The sequence below is a fragment of the Vulpes lagopus genome, chromosome 16, assembly GCF_018345385.1.
Source record: "Vulpes lagopus strain Blue_001 chromosome 16, ASM1834538v1, whole genome shotgun sequence".
Classification (NCBI taxonomy): domain Eukaryota; kingdom Metazoa; phylum Chordata; class Mammalia; order Carnivora; family Canidae; genus Vulpes; species Vulpes lagopus.
In genome coordinates, this window is record NC_054839.1 from 53,108,038 (window position 1) to 53,123,796 (window position 15,759).

Consider the following 15,759-nt stretch of genomic DNA (forward strand, 5'->3'; position numbering starts at 1 on the left):
ACATAAAGGCAGCTGAGAAACAGTTTGTCGGGGATAACCAGGAAGATAGGTGTGATTTGCATCCAAAAGACCTGACTGTATACTTCCATTCTCCTACTTAATGACTTTGCAATTTTAAACAAGTTAAATTTCTTTTTACATATCAAGTAGGCCAGTTATCTGGAAGATTAAATGAGATAATATATGTGACCTTATTGACAGCAAAGCACTTTAAAAGCATGAGATGCCACTGGAGCAATCATTCTGCTTATTTATCAACATTAGAGCCTCCTAAGTATCTATCCTATTTTTCAAGACCTTAACTATTCATTCTTTTGAAGAAAAGTCATTTGTATCCATGGATATGAATTGAAATTATGAGTATAATAAAATAGATGACAGTATCATTGATTTACCTGTTCACTATTACAATATTGAAAGTTCTAATTTTGTATTATTTATTATATGGGTGTGGTAGGCTGAATGATGAACCACAAAGACATTTTCATCCTAATGTCTCTAAGCTGTGAATGTTACTTTATGTGGCAAAAAGGACCCTATTGTTTTGATTATGTTAAGGATCTTGGGATGAGATTATCCTGGGTTATCGAATGGGCCCAGTGTAATCACAGGGGCCCTTATAAGAAGGAGGCAGGAGGAATCAAGAAAGATGTGACTGTGGCAGCAGAAGGTTGGCTTGATGCAAGGAAGGGACCATGAGCCCTAGGGCATGCGGGCAGTGTCTAGTAGGGGGAAATAGCAAGCAAATAGATTCTCCCCTATAGCCTCCAAAATGAATTCAGCCCTTTGGACACCTTGATCCTAAACTTTTGACTGCCACAACTATGAGAGAATGATTTGTAGCAGCAATAGGAAACTAATACTATAGAGACTTGACCAAACATTAATAACCACAGTTTGTTTGAATTTTAAGAAACTTTTATTTATTTTTTTAAAAAGATTATTTATTTATTTATTCATGAGAGACACACACACAGAGAGGTAGAGACATAGGCAGAGGGAGAAGCAGGCTCCCTGCAGGGAGCCCACTGTGGGACTTGAGGATCACGCCCTGGGCCGAAGGCAGGCATTCAGCTGCTGAGCCACCCAGGCGTCCCCTTAGAAACTTTTAATACTGAGTTGAGTCCAAACTTCATTAGTCTTCAGAGAAACAGTGGTTTATTATTATCATACATGTAATTTATCTATACAAATGGCATAATAAGATACCCCAGTAAGCAACACAGAAAGCCATTCTTGGTAGACTCCCTGAGGCCTCTGCTGGGTCCTTTGCCCAGTGAGAGCAGGATTGGGGAGCACACCTTTGAGAGGGATGGTCTTTACCTTCTATGGTTTCACTATATCCTCCTACCTTATGTTCTCCAGTAAACCAGAGACTCTGGGAAGTCACATTTAGGCCGATTACTCTGAAACAAAGTCTCAAAGACAAAATAGTTTCAGAAGATGTTAAATCGATTGCTTTCTTTAACATTTTTTGTGTAGGTTCTAAGACTATATGAATTATACGATGTTGAATTCGGCTGCTTCTTTGAAAACTGGATTCTGCTAGCTTACATGCCTCTATTTTATTTTGTTAATATTTTATTAAATGCTTTTTCAGTAAAATTTTGATTTTAGAGTATTTTGGATTCTTACATTGAAATGAAGGAAAAATTTACTTTTCAGAATGTGAGATCCTATGGAAATATTGTGTATGTAGTGAGGGGATTGGTACTCGACAGCATTGAAATCTGTGGTTCCTTTTTTCATGGAAATATATCAGAATTTATGTTTTATTTATATTTAATACTCTGAGGCAATAAAAAAACCAACATTGGGTTATAGAGGGAAATCGAATTAACTTGGAAAATGACTTTGTTATGAAGCCATTATTCCTTAGTCAAGAAGTAGGTTTTGTGGCCTGCCAACTTAATCTTAAGCAGAGTCATTGAAGCTCAAGAATTCTGGAAGTAAGATTTGCAAAGTTCTCTTCAGCTCAGACCATCCCACCCCACCTCACCCAGGGACAGAAGACAGAGTTTATTAGTTTCTTTGGACATTTTAGGCCATTTGAGTGAGGGGACCACATTACTCACCTAATTTGAACTTGATACAGGAGAAGACAGTTATAGGTCAGAAACTTGGGTCTAGATAGGTGTGGTGTGGTCTGTAAGCTGAGTTCACGGCCAAGCATTTAATAGTGTCTGTACATAAGACTAAGACACCCAGGTCCCTCACCTCTGTCCTTAGCTCCTTGAAGAGTTTTGCTTATTCCCAGTGCTTGGGTATAGGTTTTTTTTTTTTTTTTTAATTGTGAAACATTTCAAAAACACACAAACTCAGGGTTGTTGTGAAGCCCTACATCCCCATTGCCCAGCTCCTACTATTACCTAGATGTTGCCAACACTTGCTTCATCTAGTCTCTTTTTTCCCTATTTCATCCAGAGTACTTTAAAGAAAATCTTTTGCCTCATTTTACTTGACCCCTCATTCTTCAGTGGGCTTCCCTAAAAATATCATTGCCAGTTTTTAACTCTACTTCTTTTCCATTGTTCTTCCTAAACAAAGCTGGTGAACGAGAAAGATTTCTTGAGTTGCTTGTAGTTATTCAATTCGGTATTTTACAGTGAAGGAATAATCTTTTATTTTTATTTTACTTGCTATAATAGTGCTGTTACTACTTTAGTAACTCCTCTTACAAGAAATGTATTCACTTACTGTAGACAACTCATTTAGCTTCTACATTTGTTTTTTTTTCCCCTTCAATGTGTTGTAACAAAATTAATTCCGTAATTTACAGAGATGACTGAAGAATCAATGAGATACTGCCTTTTTGCCATAAATTTGTAGTCAAGTATTCCTGTAGATAAGAAGACAGACGTCCTCTTGGCAAAGAGATTCTGCTCTTGTCCAGAGGTCTTTTTCGTTTCTATAGTGAGTACATTTCTCAGAACAATAGTTTACATTTTTACAAAAAAACTTCCATCAGTATCTATTTTGTCAATACTTGCGCTTCTTTTGTAGAATCTTGTCACAAGTAAGTTATATTTCATATTATAGTACAGAATTCTCAATCATTTATATGAAAGTTTAGGTAATTACTGGATTTCTAGTTTGATTTTTGAAATCAATATTATGTCTACAGATGACAGCTTCTCTTTTGATAGGAAAATAAGCAGCACTGGGGTGGACTTCCCTGTGTTCATAAGTAATGCCTCCCTCTTTATTCTGAGAGCCTATGGAGATGCTTGATACTTCCTAGCCTATGTTATAGGAATGCCCACAAAGATTAGTAAGTTGTTATTCAGCTAGAATGACTCATTCATTGGAAAGATGATCAGCCAGCCAAAACCAGAGGGGTGGAATGACTTTCAAAGATCCTCTAACTCTCAGTAATAGTGTTTAGTGTATTTGTGCACAAATCTAAACATGGCTGTACATAGACATCTGAAAAGATGTGTAGATCTTTCTGAAAGGAAAGAGGAAGACATTAGCTCAATTCCCAAGCAATATGATGTAGGATCCTGTTGACATGGTGCATTGACTACAAAGCAGAATGTCTTTATAAATTCCATCGGTAGGTTACTAATGAGTTTCTTGAGTGTATGGCAATTACCCATCAACCTCAGTCTTATCGTTAGTCCATTACATCTTTATATGTTATTTTACATCATTCGAGATATTGTTAAATCTGTGCTCCAAGATTTTATGGAACTACTCTCTTCATGGGCACTTAATGCAGATTCCACAGTGTTTATAGCTATTTAATGAATGTTTATGGCATTACATCAGTATGATAGTGTCTCTTTTTAATCTAAAATTCTGTTATTTTGTTGACTTAAATTGTGCTTTCTGGCTCTCTCATTGGTCTTGGTGCCAAAAATGCATTTGTTGTGACATTGTATTTTTCTTAGTCTTCCATTAAAATTCAAGCACCACTGGGAGAAAATATGCACTGAACCTTTATCATCTATAACAACCTCAGAAAAAATTATTTTTAGGTCAGCAGTTGTCATCTTAGAAAACAGATGGGACTTGAGGCAACTGGATGATGAAATAGGGAAGTATTAACCCCAGAAGGAAGAGGAGTCCATCTCTGCAAGACTTGCAAACTCAAATGCCTCCAGGGGCTACTTGGTAATATAAGTGTATGAAGTGGCCAGCTGAAGAAAATAGGTTTAAGCTGCTCTTACTGTGAAGAGCAAAGTACATGTCTAAAATGATAGATTTTAACTTCTTGTCATTGTTGTTGTTTTACAACACAGCCCTTCAGGGTTCAAACAGAATGGCCGGAAAAAAGCATCAGAGATCACTGTTTTGGGACCTCTGTTATGTCACATGGGTGCTGTAGGTGGTAGGCTATTTCAGATTGATCCCATACAAAGGAATGCAATTAGGGACAGATGAGAACACTGGAAATTTGGGAGTAGGAGGGTACTGAAAAGGGAGATTGGGAGCCATAGATTAAGAGCACTTTCTTTACATTCCTTAGACCAGATTCTGACTTGATTAATGGAAAAGTTGGTTGCTTCTACTGCCCTTCACGGCTGATAAACAGTGGTGTGCATCAAAATCACCTGTACAGCTTTGTCAAACTACAGATTACATCTGAAATTATCCATACCTCCCACCAAAATAAGATTTTGATTTACCAAGTCTGGTTTGGGGTGTGGTTGGATATCTTTTGGAAGAACTCTTTGCTTGATTCAGGTGCACACATGTAGTTGAGGATCTATGCTCTTGGATATAGAGGTTCCCAGGTTGCTGTCTGAAATGTGGGAGTATCTTTACGATCATAATAGTCACTTAAGATGAAGGACTACACTATAGTTTGGCACATTTAAGTTGTCAGAGTGAATTATTTCGTTTCATAAAAGAAGAATGAAAAAATGCAACATACATAATTTAAGAGTTAGTTATAGACATTTGAGGGAGGATGAAGAGGTAGGTATATTAAGACTGAGCAGTTGGCAACTTCCAAGTATAGCAAACTAGTGTTGAAGAGACATAATTACCCCTGATCTGGCTTTGACAAAAGTCAAATTCTATCCCGTAAGTCATAATAAACACAGGCAATAAAAAACTGTTATGAGTTCAATTAAACTTTCTCTTTGTTCTGCTGTCCAAGAAAGGTTTCTTACTGCATATGAATTATTTCAATCAGACAGTTCAGGATTAATCACTAAAGATAAAAGAAAATAAACACTGCATTTCATGTAGATGGAATCACACAATATGGGGTCTTTTGGCTCCTCTCATTTAATGTAATGATGTTGCAGTGCTGTCAGTCTTTTTTTTATTCTGTGTGTTTATTTAAATTTTTCCTTTTTTACTTTTGCAGTTATATCTCTAGAAAGTGATACTGGTTTTGAATATCAAATTGGGATATCAGGTTAACTTTATAAATGAATTTGGGTTATGAAACTGATTTGATTTAAAGAATTTAATTATGTAGTTATCAAACATGGCATCAATTTTTTTTATGTCAGACCTCATTTTATTTTTTTAATTAAAAAATTGTTTGGATGAATTTTTTTAATCTAGGTGTAGTTGACACACAATGTTACAATAGTTTCAAGTGTACAGACTAGTGATTGGACAAGTTTAAACATTATGCTGTGCTCACCCCAAGTGTAGCTACCATCTGCCACCATACAGCACGATTACAATATCATTGACTATATTCCTTATGCTGCGCCTTTTATTCCCATGATTTGCTCATTCCATAACTAGAGATAAAGTAGATTTGTTGTTGCCTAGGCCTGAGGGTGGAGCCAGCTTTGGAGGAAATGGGAGTTACTGTTAATACCTTAAATACACTAAGAACCGGGGATCCCTGGGTGGCGCAGCGGTTTGGCGCCTGCCTTTGGCCCGGGGCGTGATCCTGGAGACCCGGGATCGAATCCCACGTCGGGCTCCCGGTGCATGGAGCCTGCTTCTCCCTCTGCCTATGTCTCTGCTTCTCTCTCTCTCACTGTGTGCCTATCATAAATAAATAAAATTAAAAAAAAAAATTAAATACACTAAGAACCATCGAATTGTACCATTTAAGCAGATGAATTGAATGGTATTGTGAATTATATCTCAATAAATATCAATAATATATCTGGTATTAAAAGATAAACAAGTGAAATAAAACATATATAGTTTTTTTTTTTAAAAAAAGGACTGCAATAGGGCCAATATGATCAGTTTGTTGTAAAGAGCTTTAGATTAGAAATACGAATTTCCTAATGAAAGAAGTTTTTGGACATTTAAAATTGCCACAGAAGTTTGCAGAGTTTCCTTCATCATGGAATCAAAAATCTGAGTTAAAAGAAGAAACTCTGCTAAAATAGTTTAAGTCCCTAGAGATGGCATGTCGAACTCTTATAGTATCGTACAGGGATCTGATGAGCCTCACTTTGGTAAGCCTTTTGCCATCTGATATTTCTGCTGTGGGTAAGGTGAGATGCAGTGCAGTTAAGGGGGGGACCGTTTTTTCCTGATCGTTTGTTAATATTTTCCCAATATCTTCTAAAGAGCAGCTCATTGTCATTATTCTCATTTTGGTGGTTTCTAGTCAGTGACTGTTTTGTTGGCAAAATGCCTCCAGTTCATGTTATTTTTGACTGTGGACACAAAAGAAATATATATATATAAAATAGAAGAAATCTGCACGTGTATACATAATTTCTCTCCACGCCAAGAACTGGGATGCTAATATTGACTGAGATTTGGCTTCCTCACAGACACTGTGCTGAATGCTTTACTTGGATTGCCTCACTAACACCCCCCACACTCTGTAGAGCTGGGAGTTAATGCTTTTACCCTCCCTTAGCAGGTACCACACCAAAGCTCATAGAGTGGAGGAAACATTGTTCACAGCCACAGAAGTAAGAAAGGTTGCTGTTGGTCTTTATTCAAAGTGGGCCACACTCCAGAATGTACGCACTGAATCACTTTGCTGTTACATGAGTGGCTTCCAGGTGGGAATTTGCAGATTAGCAATTCCCTGTAATTCACTTGTCTACACAAACTTCTATCATTTTTTACGTTCTGACAATGTTGTGGGGAATAGTAAAATATCTCTAGGGCACTGGTTCTCACACATACCTGAACTTTGCAAATATTTGGAAGTTAAAAAAAAACAAAACACAAACAAACGGTGGCTGGGCCTCACCCTCAGTACGTTCTCAGTTAATTAGTATGGAGTGTGGCCTGGACATTGGGATTTTAAAAATTCTCCCAGGTGTTTCTAATGGAAACACCTTGGTTTCTTAAAGCCAACTTTAAGAACTCCTCCTTTAAGAACCCCAGCCAACTTTAAGAACAATGCAGAGTTTTAAATTCTGAATTCCCATCCTTCCATTAGTAAAAAAAAAAAAAAAGAAAGAAAGAAAGAAAGCAAGAAAGAAAGAAAAATTAAATAATACTTTTATTATAAAAGTACAAAATATTTGCTTTGGAAACCATAGACAAGCCAAAAAAATTAAAATTAAATCATCTGTAATCCCTTCACTGAAAGATGACCAGTACAATATTTGTGGGGTTTATTTCCTGTGCATGTTTATGTATTTAAAGTCTTAACTAAAATGTTACTCATCTATAGAATTTGATATATTTAATGCTAGAGTGTCTCCTGTTTTATGTATTTGTATGCTTTATTGGACTGAGAAATTCTCAATTCTTACACACCCGTAATAGTGTTGTCGGATTAATACTTATAGGCCACTGACTCTCCAAATGGAGCAATATCTCTATTAATGGAGAATTTGTATATTATTTGAGGTAGCATTTAGGAAACTGATTTTTTAAAAATATTTTTATTTATTTATTCATGAGTGACACACAGAGAGAGGTAGAGACACAGGCAGAGGGACAAGCAGGCTCCCTGGTGTGGGACTTGATCCCAGGACCCAGGATCAAACGCTTAACCACTGAGTCGCCCAGGTGCCCTAGGAGACTGATTTAGATGTCTCTCCTTTGTATCCATCTTATACAGCTATTTTTCAGACAAGTAGCCCTTGACTTACTTCCTTGTCTCCGTTCTAGATTATTAAGGCAAAGCCCCTGGTCTCTCTGGCATGCAGTACATGCTCAGTAAATGCTGGGGTGGATGAACAGGCAAAGTGTTCTGAGGCGGGCGTGGTGGTTATAGTCAGAAAGCCAATTAGTGAAATAAGTTCAGATGTGCCTGAAAAGAATTATTTGGGGATGTTGGGGTGGTGAGGAGAAAGGGTAAAGAGTAAAGTTGAGATAAGGACTGGGCTAGAGGACAGTTTAGGAGAGGTAAGCTGCAGGTCCTTCAAGAACAGTAAAAAAGTCCTCTAGACTTCCTGGCCTGGGGTACCTTCCATGCCCCCCCAGTCTCAGACAGACCTCCCTGGGTTAGCCCCCTCCCCATACCTCTACCTTTCCATCTCCACACCCTGTCATAATAAAAAGGCTGAGTATGTTGACTTTCCGAGTAAGAACCAAATAATTTTCAGAGTTTGCTGCTTCCTAAATATTTCCTAGTGAAGATTTAGAGGGGAGACCACTATAGTGTGATGAGGTTCAGTTAGGATATGACCAAAGCCTGTCAGACAACTGTGACTGTCCCATTTCTTTCCTACAGGGGTGGAGGATGAGGAAGAATGTAGATAAAAGGTGCGGGGAGGACTCAGCTTTGGTGGGCTGGTGAGAGGTTACAGCAGAAGAGGAAGGGCCAATCTGGGGGACCATACAGGTTTGCTTGGGAAGCCAGGCTGGTCATGAGTTAGGCCCAAGCAACTCCAGGCTGCTTGAGGAGGTGTTTTTTTTTTTTAAATTTTTAATTTTTAATTTTTTTTGAGGAGGTGTTTTTGATACAGAAGGCACAAAGCCAGACATCTCTGCATGACACATGATTTACAGAGGATTTTCTTTTCCATACAGACATCTTATAATGTAACTATAATCAGTAGATTTCTTAATCACAAGGCCTATAAATCAAAATTGCGTAAGTTCTTTTTGGCACTTGAAAACAACTTTTGTGTTATGATCTTTATTTGCTTTTTTTGACCATTTTTAAACATATTTTTGTTAAAAAGGAGAAATTGCCCAAGTACACATTTTGCTCCATTAGCATGTAAGGTACATGTATGATTTATGTTGCTGAAAATTTTTTTTTTTAAAGATTGAGGCCTCTATACAGTTACAAAAGCTATAAGAAAAATTTGAAGCTAGGGCACCTGGGTGGCTCAGCAGTTGAGCCTTTGGCTCAGGGGGTGATCCCAGGGTTCTGGGATCAATTCCCACATTGGGCTCCTTGCAGGGAGCCTGCTTCTTTTTCTGCCTGTGTCTCTGCCTCTCTCTCTGTGTCTCTCATGAATAAATAAATAAAATCTTTAAAAAAGAGAAAAATTTGAAGCTATTTCTCTATTCTTTTTTCTTCCCTTTTTATTGAATTCACAGTGACTTTTAAAGAATTCAAAGGCATTAAAGATAGTTAAAACCATCAGACATCCTGCTTTACTTCGACTTCAGCAAAAAATAAAAAGGATAAAATAACAAGCCAGATTTATTTATCTGAATAATATTTGTCTCACTATAAGATCATAATGAAAGTGAGGGAATCCTTCGAGTTACATTGTATAGTATAGCAAATAAATAAACAAATACGCTAGCAGTGATATTTATTCAGATAAATCAGATTTATTCAGTCAGTCCAGTGAAACTGGGAGATTTCTGGACTGCTGGGCCAATCGTCAGAGCCAGGAGAATATTATGATTTAATGGTATCTTTTCTGCTGCATTTGATGAGCTGCCCTAGAAAAACATTTTGAAGCAATAAAGCATCCATTTGGCTCCTAAGTAATGAGGGAGGCAGTGCTCTTTCATTAACTATTTATTCAGGAAGACAAGTGACCAACTGCTAATAAGCTTTATCCAAGAGGGTGGTGGAAAACAGAAGAAAATGCAGAAGTGAGGTTCTGTTCAATTTCATATGCAATTAACAAATACCCAAAGCTGAATGGTTGGTGCTCCTCCTCCATGTGACTTCTGGAAGGCTGTATTTAAGCGTGAGTGCCTGTGAGATGCATGAAAGGGCCTTTGGTTTAAGGAAGGATCGTGCACTCTAAAGACGAAAGAAAGGAAGCAATGAGTGGTGAGTAGCTAAGATTGGGCTCGTCTCTACAGTTTTGAATAATGGACTTATTTCCTGAGATGAACAGTAGTGACCGGGGCTTGCTGTTTTACTCCGTGGGGGAAGGGTTTCTTTTGTTTTTAGATGATTATTGCTTTTTCATGACTTCAGAAATCTGCTTCTTAATGCAATATGCAGATTATCACTTGATCAAATGGCTTCTAACTTGAGAAAATTTCTCATTGGCCATCTAAGTATATACCTTGTTATTTGGAGGTAGTTTCGAGGAATGCGTGTGAAGTTTGCTCTTCTTTCACAAGTAAGTAAATGGTCCCTTCTTTGCAGTGACCGCTTAGGACTTAGCAACTTCAAGATTACAACTAGAATGCTGTATTCACACATAAATAGGGGCTTCTTTCAGGTCATTTCAGAATCTTACTTTGAATCGCTTTTGGTGCTGTAACAGTACAAAGTCTTCATTTCACTTGCCTTAAGACTCTTAATATAATTTGCGTTCCTTAGTGACATGAAAAAAAGATAAAAGTCACAATTATTTCCTTCCCTTAAAGCCAATTAAAGGACTTCTATGTTAATTCTTCTGTCCTGCTCTCATTAAAAAGTAGTATTAGTTGAGTTCTGTACAAGGGGGAAAGTACCCTTCATATTGTAATCATGTTAAAATAGACAATGAAAATGATATGTAAATCCAACATTATTTAATAACAGAATATTCCTGATGTTTTCATGAGCCAATAACGAATCATTCAGTATTGCATTCCTTTGGTTTTTAACTTTCTGAATTTCCATATTGAAAACTATGTATTAATTCTAAGCTTACGATGAATTATTCTGAAGTATATTTAAAATCAATTTTCAAGAAACATTCCAAGATACAGGAATACGTTGTTTATTTGGGTTAGCCTTTGGTAAGGGGCTAAAAAAGACCCAAGTAAGTAGCAACGAGATTAAAGACAAGAAACACCTCCTTAGAATTTTTCTTTCCGAGACCCCATTGTATCGTACTCAGAGAACTAAATTCATTTATGTTACAGAGACTCTTACTGTCTTCATCAGGGAAGTAAAGACTACAAGGCTAAAAAATGGAATTTCCTTGTACAATTGCTAGGTTTTGCAGTAATCTGTCTTGTTGGTTATTAACAATCATTAGATTGAATTACCCCTTTCAGATAATCACTCCATTCAGAAGACTAATGCTGTGTGCTGAGAACAGGAAGGAGATGGAGGATTGGATGAGCTCACTGAAGTCTGTACAGACCAGAGAACCTTACGAGGTACAGTAGCATCTTTCCCGGCACCTCCTGTCCTTTAGAGAACTGTCATCCGAAAAGCTAGAGCTATATTCTACCAAGAAAAGTAGGTATAGTTTGATTAAGCAAGTTGCTTAAATCAGATATGGACCTTTATTTTGTTTTTGTTTTTTTACTTAAAGTGTTTTCATTTTAAAAATTACAGATTTGAAATTTTAATCCTAACTGCATGCATTCCCCGGGTTAATAAGTCCCTGTAGTCTTGTTCTCTTGTTCAGCCCATCTGTGCTCACCTCTCGTTTCTAGGTGGCCCAGTTTAACGTGGAACATTTCTCAGGGATGCATAACTGGTACGCCTGCTCCCATGCCCGCCCCACTTTCTGTAACGTGTGCAGAGAAAGTCTTTCTGGAGTCACCTCCCATGGCCTGTCCTGCGAAGGTACTGTAGCACTCAGCCCGCATCCTCCCCCAGCCCGGCACTGAGCTGCAGACCCGCTGCCCTCAGTGCTTCTGTGCAGGGAACAGACGAAGGAACGTCAGCACAGGAGAGCACGTCCCTTGGGTGGGGAAGCTCCTCAGTGACAGTGGGGATGCGGGGGTTAAATTCTGCTGCAGCTTGGAGTGGAGCTCTGCACACATAGGACTAGCTTGGAAAACGTTTTTGCAAAGGGAAGATGATGCAAATCATTGGGGAGGAAGTATAAATCAAAATGTAGCACGTTCACTCCTGAGGAAGGAGCCCCTACTGTTTAAAGAACGTCTTTACACTTCGTCTGCCTCTCTGGTTTGCCAGTATTCTTTTTCTGTCCTGACTGATTACCCAGAACAAAACTTGCAGTGAGGACAGCACTGGGCTCTTCTTCTCTAATTGCTATTTATATTTCATTGTTTTAAGTGCTTTCTTTTCCTTCACTCTGCTTAATTTAAATGGATGCCATCCTTTCTCATTTCTTTAAGGTTTTCTCAACACAAGGGCATGCTTTTGTTTTCATTATGGGATTGTGTTTTGTTTTTGTTTTTGTTTTTTTAATAAAAAAACATGGGCAGCCCGGTTGGCCCAGCGGTTTGGCACTGCCTTCAGCCTGGAGTGTGATCCTGGAGACCTGGGATCGAGTCGGGCTCCCAGCAGGGAGCCTGCTTCTCCCTCTGCCTGTGTCTCTGCCTCTCTCTGTCTGTCATGAATAAATAAATAAAATCTTTAAAAAATAAAATAAAATAAAAAAGCAGTGATCAGTGGAAGCAGATACACTAGTTATTACCAAGAGAATATTCATAACTTATTCAGATTTGTTTAATTTCATGCTTCAGTGATCACACTACTGTGTACTACTTTCTGAACTATGTCTAAGATTTTTTTTTAATTTTTTATTTATTTATGATAGTCACAGAGAGAGAGAGAGAGAGGCAGAGACACAGGCAGAGGGAGAAGCAGGCTCCATGCACCGGGAGCTTGATGTGGGATTCGATCCCAGGTCTCCAGGATCGCGCCCCGGGCCAAAGGCAGGCGCCAAACCGCTGCGCCACCCAGGGATCCCTATTTATTTATTTTTAAAAGATCTTATTTATTCATGAGAGACACAGACAGAGAGAGGCAGAGACACAGGCAGAGGGAGAAGCAGGCTCCATGCAGGGAGCTGGACATGGGACTCGATCCCGGGTCTCCAGGATCATGCCCTGGGCCAAAGGCAGCCGCTCAACCACTGAGCCACCCAGGTGTCCCAGTTTCAGCTATTTAATATGATATATCACAGAGGTGAAGAAGAGAGTTCCTCAGTTACCACCGCCCCTACCCCCACCCGGCACTGGGTTCGAGTCCCACTCCCAGTGTTATAAATGGTGACCAAGGGAAGTAGATCTACTCTTTTTTTTTTTTAAGATTTTATTTATTTATTCCTGAGAGACACAGAGAGAGAGAGAGAGAGAGAGAGAGGGAGGCAGAGACACAGGCAGAGGAAGAAGCAGGCTCCATGCAGGGAGCCTGACGTGGGACTCAATCCCAGGTCTCCAGGATCACACACTGGGCTACAGGCGGCGCTAAACCGCTGAGCCACCTGGACTGCCCAGCTCTACTCTTTTTGACTTTGGTTTCCTCATCTGCAAAACGGGGATAATAGTCATTTATATCTTCCAGACACTATGAAAATTAAATGCAAAAATATACACAAGAAAGTGGATTTTCTAGTCAAATAAATTGTGGAAATTTGTAACTGTTCTTTGTAAGAAACCCACCAAGTAAATGATTGCAGATTGCATCATGGCCTGAGGCACTAAAGTTCATGAAGACGAACATTTGGAAGAGGCGTTACACATTTTTTCTTTTTTAAGATTTAAAGAATGGTTGCAAACAAGGTGTGATTGCTCTTTATGACTTTAGTCATCTATAAGGGTTTCTGTTGCTCTGAGTTACTCTTACCAGGTCAGTAACATTCTGGGGTTATTTTGTGTGTGTGTGTGTGTGTGTGTGTGTGTGTTTTTAAAGATCTTTATTCATTTGAGAGAGAGAGAGAGATCACAAGCAGGGGGTAGGGGCAGAGGGAGAAGCAGACCCCTTACTGAGCAGGAAGACTGATGCAAGGGCCCTGGGATCATGACCTGAGCCAAACAGACACTTAACCAACTGTGCCACCCAGGCACCCCTGAGGAGTTATTTTGAAGATCATTAAGCTGTTGCCTCCTAGCGTCTCATCCCCAAAATGCTAAAAGATGTCAGGTCTGAGATACTCTGTGGTACCCTTCTGAGTTGAGCATTATGTGGGATTAAATATATTTAATTGTTTGTGTATTGAGTTTAAACTGGGATGACTAAGTATTTTTCCAGTACTTTTAAAAGAAAAATGATAAAAATTTTATCACTTTCTCTGCTAATAAAAATTTTAAATCTGTGGCGTCTTGCCCATTGGTATTGTTAGAACTGTAGCAGAAGGTTTTAAAAATCCCAAGGGTTTTATGAATGTATAAAGGAGTTACTTTTTTACTTTAGGAGAATGTGGTTATTTAGGATCATTTTCTTGTAATCCGAGTTAGACTTAAACTTTAGAAACGCGCCCCCCCAAATCTGAATAAACTGCTTGCTTGATAAAAGCAAAAGACACAGGATACAAAAGGCTTTAAAAGATAAAACAGAGATGCAAATACAAGAAAAATTTGTTCAACAGTGACAATGAGTAACTTGGTATTGGAATGGAATTCAGTTTCGTGTGTGAAGCCATCACTAAATTAATCTTTCTGCCCTAATTTTTCACAGTAAAACAAGCCTGTACTGATTTGTCTTCTGGGTTTGTGTTGAAGAATTACTAAAATTGTTATTTTAAAGCCTTGCATAGTAAAATATATGAATGGAGAAGATGGAAAATACTTTTCATAAATAATTCCCTAAATCAATTGAGAATGTTAATTTTAATATCAGAGCATAATTGTTCTTCACAGTTATTTAAACAGTAATTAAACAAAAAAAGTTAAATGGTGATTTTTTTCTTTTGAATCAACAGCATTAAATATGTTAACATAGGTACCTATGAATTTTTATCTTAGCCACTGTGGAACATTTACAAAGATTCAGTGTGGTAGGCTGAAAAATTGCAATAAAAAAACCATAATTTTGTGACATGTCAGTATATATTTTTTTAAATTCTGTGGTTTTAAAATAATGGCTTTATAGGTCAGGGAAAAGTGCTTTATTTCAGAATAACTCATTTGGAGAAATCTAATTGTCGCCTAACAAAATTAAGGTGCCTATTAATCATTTCCATTCCTTAGTGACTATAATCTCAGTTTGGTTTATTTTATTACTATTGTGTACTACATGAAGCAACTTTCCAATTTTCAGGGCTCATTGCGTGAAGTTCTTTATTGTTACAAGTGTGATTTTTATTTTTAATGAGCTGTTTGATTTTTAATAGAAAAATTTTCAAAAAGCCATGAAATCATTTGCTGTTGCTCTCTTTTACTTCCTTCTTTGCCTCTTAAAAAACAGTTATTGACTGTCAATATCAAATACTTAGTTTTACTTAAAAAGCAGCCTGGGAATTATGTTGCAGATAAAACTAAAACTGGGACCAGACTTTTGAGAAATACCGTAAGAGATGAAAAACCTGGAATTACTAATTAACCTCAATTTTAAAATAGTCACTTGCATGGGAGCAAAAGGGAGCAGGTCATGCTAAAATTGTCACTCAAATTCATCTTACTTCCTGTGGTGCTCTTTCCTTACACTATTGTTTATCAGACACCATTAAAAAACTGGTTTATTCTCTAGGAAGTCTGTGCTCGAGTCACAAAGTCCTTTATAACAAAAAAGAGTATGATTTCCGGGAAAGTGTTTGTCAATGTACACAAAAGACCAGATAAATGAAACATTTCAATGTCTAGACTAATATTTTTCAAGGAAAAACCAGCTCAGCTGAAGTGACCTTTTATATATGG

The 15,759-nt window shown here is 37.9% G+C and overlaps 1 protein-coding gene across 4 annotated transcripts in view; it reads left to right on the plus strand.

Annotated features, from left to right (window-relative positions):
• The window catches only part of DGKH (diacylglycerol kinase eta), a 188,276-nt gene that overhangs the window by 95,889 nt on the left and 76,628 nt on the right, over positions 1 to 15,759 (plus strand). For all 4 annotated transcript variants that reach the window (XM_041730914.1, XM_041730917.1, XM_041730916.1 and 1 more), the window contains exons 5-6: positions 11,257 to 11,361; positions 11,644 to 11,776. In XM_041730914.1, coding sequence (XP_041586848.1) covers positions 11,257 to 11,361; positions 11,644 to 11,776 — 238 coding nt within the window. The remainder of the gene's footprint in view (positions 1 to 11,256; positions 11,362 to 11,643; positions 11,777 to 15,759) is intronic.